The sequence below is a fragment of the Triticum dicoccoides genome, chromosome 7B, assembly GCF_002162155.2.
Source record: "Triticum dicoccoides isolate Atlit2015 ecotype Zavitan chromosome 7B, WEW_v2.0, whole genome shotgun sequence".
In the NCBI taxonomy this organism is placed as follows: Eukaryota; Viridiplantae; Streptophyta; class Magnoliopsida; order Poales; family Poaceae; genus Triticum; species Triticum dicoccoides.
This window is the reverse complement of record NC_041393.1, coordinates 219,502,105-219,506,292: the sequence shown is the minus strand read 5'-3', so window position 1 is coordinate 219,506,292 and position 4,188 is coordinate 219,502,105. Positions and strand designations below refer to the sequence as shown.

The following is a 4,188-nucleotide window of genomic DNA, read 5'->3' as shown; positions in this document are numbered from 1 at the left end:
AGCTAGGGAAAAGCAAGCATTTTTGTTGTGACTCGTTTGTTTTTGCATGGAGGTCAATCCGACCCTGGCTTTTATGTATCCCTAGCTAGGTTAATTAGGTAAGCTTAGGGTCTATTTGGTTTCAAATAAGTCACCAACTTATAAGTCGAAAAGTAAAAAAAGTGACTTATTTTGCCAAACAGACCCGACTTATAAGTCACCCCAACTTATAAGTCATAAGTTGCTCCACCCCAACTTAAAACTTATAAGTCACCTCTTTTGCGTGGGTCCCATCACATGCATGATGTGGATTGATGTGGGAAGGTGTGTCAGGTGACTTATAAGTCAGGTGACAACCAAACAGGCGTGACTTATAAGTCACTGGTTTTAAGTCCCTGACTTATAAGTCAGGTGACTTATTGGAACCAAACAGGACCTTAGGTTTGTAATGTTATTTCAACAGCAGTAGTATCCCAAGACCCAGTTGTGTCCTCTATGTTTTCTGTTTCTAGGACACACACAGACTTTCTTGGAATATGTGTCTAGCTAGAAATTAGGAAATGTTTAGGTTGGGCTGTAAGCTTGCGCAGAAAAGGGTACTCCCTCCGTTTCTTTTTACTCCGTATATAAGATTTGGTCAAAGTTAAACTACACAAAGTTTGACCAAATTTATATAAAATAATATGAACATCCACAATACTAAAACTATATAGTATGAAAATACGTTTCATGATGCATCTGATAGTATTGATTTCATATTGTAAATGTTTATATTTTTAATATAAAGTTAGTCAAACTCTACAAAGCTTGACTTTGACCAAACCTTATATGCGGACTAAAAAAAACGGAGGGAGTACGTTGATATAGTAGAAACTTGACTCGAGCAGGAAAGATCGGTTGGAATTTTCCACATGCAGAAATGACATTAATGCATGACATCGGCAAGAACATCCAGTCGTCATCCTCCCTTGCTACCCAGCCATTGTTCTTACTCTTTACAGATATATTTTTTTGAGATGAAAAAGTTGATTTCTACATATATAACTGCATTACATTTTACGAGGTCATGGATAGCCTTACAATAAAAATTGCTCAGAACATGCTAAAGATATGCTTAATGAACCCCAAATTCATGGACACACAAGACACAACACACACCTATTGCTCCATCAAATGGTGTGATCGATTGAGATCACCCAACACCTTACAGAGCGTTGGATCGATAGTACTGCTAACCACTTCTCTAGCACTAAAGAAAACTTCCACAAACCCTAACAGTAAAGCAAAAACGACAACAAACGGCGACAACAAGAGCCACAGAGGTAAAGCTCAGGAGCTATCTAGCTGTAGTACTACTACTAGTAGTAGTATATGTGTAGTGTTTGCTCGTGCGTGTGGCATGGCTTGACTGGAGCCAGCCGGCGGCAAGAGTAACCGATGGAATGATCGACGGCCTCGTCACCGCGCCGCGGCGCCGCAGACGACGTCGTGCTCGATCTCGGAGACGGCGCCCTCGTCATCGTCGTCGAAGCCGCCATCGCCACCGGCGGCGCCGTTGCAACCGAAAGCGCCGTGGCCGTGACCGAAGGCGCGGGCGTGGTCCTTGAGCGAGCGCTTGTGCTTGAACTCGGAGCCGCAGAGGCAGTACCAGAGCTTGCCGCAGTTCTTCTCGTGGGTGCGCCAGTCGCCCTTGACGGCGAAGGCCTTGCCGCACCGGCGGCAGAGGAAGGGCTTGAGGCCGTGCTTGCGCTTGTAGTGCGTCTGCAGGGTGCGGAAGTCCTTGAGCGGCTTGGCCCGCGGGTGGTCGATGTTGTTCCGGCACCCCGCCGCGCAGCAGTAGCACGGCAGCCGCAGCATCGCCGTCGGCTGCACCCCGCGCAGTGACTCGGGGCCCTTCCGGTACTGCGACCCGTGACCCCACATGTGCATCTGCAAATGCACAACAATCAGTTTGGCAATTAGCCATGCCGGCCGTCTGTTAAATTTTTGTTTGGAGTTTGGACACGTATCTACTACTAGTACTTTAAATTAGAGCAAAGAAAAACCAAGTTCAGATCATATCATATGCTTGTAGGTTTTTCGTACTACTTCACATTAATGCAGTGTTTGGTGGTGCCATAATCAATGGAGTTGTAGTAAGATGCAAAGCCCTAGTCGTGCTGGAATGCACTGATGCTTCTGGTGTGATGACTGATGAGGACTTTTTAGAGTATATAAGTGTGTGTGAGTTGTGATCAAACTGAACCCGGACTTTCTTCATGCAGCACACAGCAGCAGTATTAATTTTTTTAAAACGAAACAGCAGCAGTATTAATCAGTTTGCAAGCAGAGAAAGCTGCATATGTATTTTGGAAATGAGGGCTCTAGTGATCTAGCAATCTGGGCAGCTAGCTAGCTCTTTCGCTTGTGTGTTAGTGTACGTTGGTGCTGTTTCTTTAAAGAGAGCAGAGCCACAGAGTAGTGGCACTGTGGTGGACTACAGGAAGAACACTGCAGGTCTCTTGATGCTCTTGGGAGGAGTGTGCATGAATCATTCAGGACTGTCATTTTTGCAGCAGATCGAGCCCATAATATCGCAATCTTATGCTTCCGAAACATGAGAAAGCCTGTCCTGAAACAACCTACGCATGCATGCAGCTAACCAAATCTCATCAGCCATGAATCATGAGTAGTGGTCAGGAACTCAGGGATAGCTAGTGGAGTACTAGTACTACCCTACTGAGAGTGGTAGAAAGTAATCTGATTGACTGATCGGTTGTACTAAGACACGGAGGCAACTAAACAAAGAGAAAATCTTCCCTGGGATCTCCACTACACACCACTCGAATGCATCCTCAAAAGCCAAACACCCAAGAGAGAAAAGCGTAAAGATGCATGCATGGCTAGCTAGTTGCTGCAGCTCCTGGCATGCCAGTCTAGTTCAATCAAACAAAAAGTCAGCCACTGTGCATGCATGCTCTTCTCAGCAGCTCAAGTCAATTTCATGGAGTCATTCATGGCATGCATCTTGCAATCAACGCATCATGAGCAATGATTAATGCAACAAGTTACAAGTATATATTAGACGAACGAAATTACTACATGCCCAAGATGTTCAAGAAGAACAAGAAGAGAAGCTGCGAATGATTCTGACCTGCATGTTGTTGTATCGGTTGAATGTCTTGAAGCAGACGGGGCAGGAGAACTGGGTGGGACCGATGAGGATCTGCGACGGCGTCGGGATCCAGTATTGCCCCTTGTTCAGCCTCCCGATCGGCGCCGTCGAAGAGAACCCTAGAGGCACCTCCTCGTGCCCGCCTCCCGGCTTGCAATCATCTTCCTCCTCCTCGTCCTCTTCCGCGGCCCTGCCCGAAAGCCCGGACAGAAGGTCAGCTTCAGCGGCCGGGAGGCCGATGCGCAGAGCAACGGCGGCGTCGTCCGTGGACGTGGACCAGGAGGCCTCGACGTCCATCGGGTCGCCGTCGCCGTCGTCGCAGCAGGACGGCACGCAGTTGAGGTCGGCGAAGAGCGGTGTGCGCGCAGAGGTCGTCCTCGAGCCCGCCGCCACCTCCTGCTGCAGGTGGTAGCAGCAGTCGTTGTCATCGTCGTCGGAATCGGTGTCGGCGACGTCGTGCTGCTGGGCGGCACGAGGGCGGGCGGCGGGCGTGGGCGAGAGGGAGAGGAGGGGGAGCGCCTCCCGGAGCGGAGGGGAGGGAGGCGCCGTGCTGTAGTGATGAGCGGGCTGCGCCGGCTGGTGCTGGAAGAACGAGGGGTACTGGTGGTGAGGAGCTGCGGTCGCAGCCGCGGCCACGGCGGGGTAGAGGGCGGCGTAAGGTGGGAAGGGAGGAGGGAGGTGAGGGGTGGGGGGAGGGGCGGGGAAGGAGGAAGTGCAGTAGTAGTAGTGGGGGTTCTTGAGGAAGCTCGTGTAGGGGTCTTCCATGGATGGCGTGGTTTCTTGCTCCGGCGCACTCTTTCTACTTTGCTTCTCTCTTCTTGGCTACTTGCCTGGGAGTGAGGTGAGGTGAGGTGAGGTGCCGTGGTTGGCAAGGGGTAGTTATAGTGAGAAGGGGAAGCGTGAGCAGGAGAGAGAAGGCTAGCATGTATATATGGGGATAAAATTATGTGAGCGGTATTGTTCTTCGGACTGTTGTATTCTGCTAGGGGGAATCCTAAGCTCACCCAGTTGAGAACTTGGATATCATGACGGTACATCATGCATGTAATGATAGG

At 49.6% G+C, this 4,188-nt stretch overlaps 1 protein-coding gene across 1 annotated transcript; it reads right to left on the bottom strand.

Moving 5' to 3' along the window:
* Positions 1-1,122: 1,122 nt before the first annotated feature.
* Positions 1,123-3,956, bottom strand: LOC119339980 (zinc finger protein WIP2-like). The gene is made up of 2 exons (XM_037611888.1): positions 3,113-3,956; positions 1,123-1,908 (listed from the first exon to the last, which is right to left on the bottom strand). The coding sequence occupies exons 1-2, from the start codon at positions 3,896-3,898 to the stop codon at positions 1,438-1,440; spliced, it is 1,257 nt and encodes a 418-aa protein (XP_037467785.1). The 5' UTR covers positions 3,899-3,956; the 3' UTR covers positions 1,123-1,437.
* Positions 3,957-4,188: the final 232 nt, after the last annotated feature.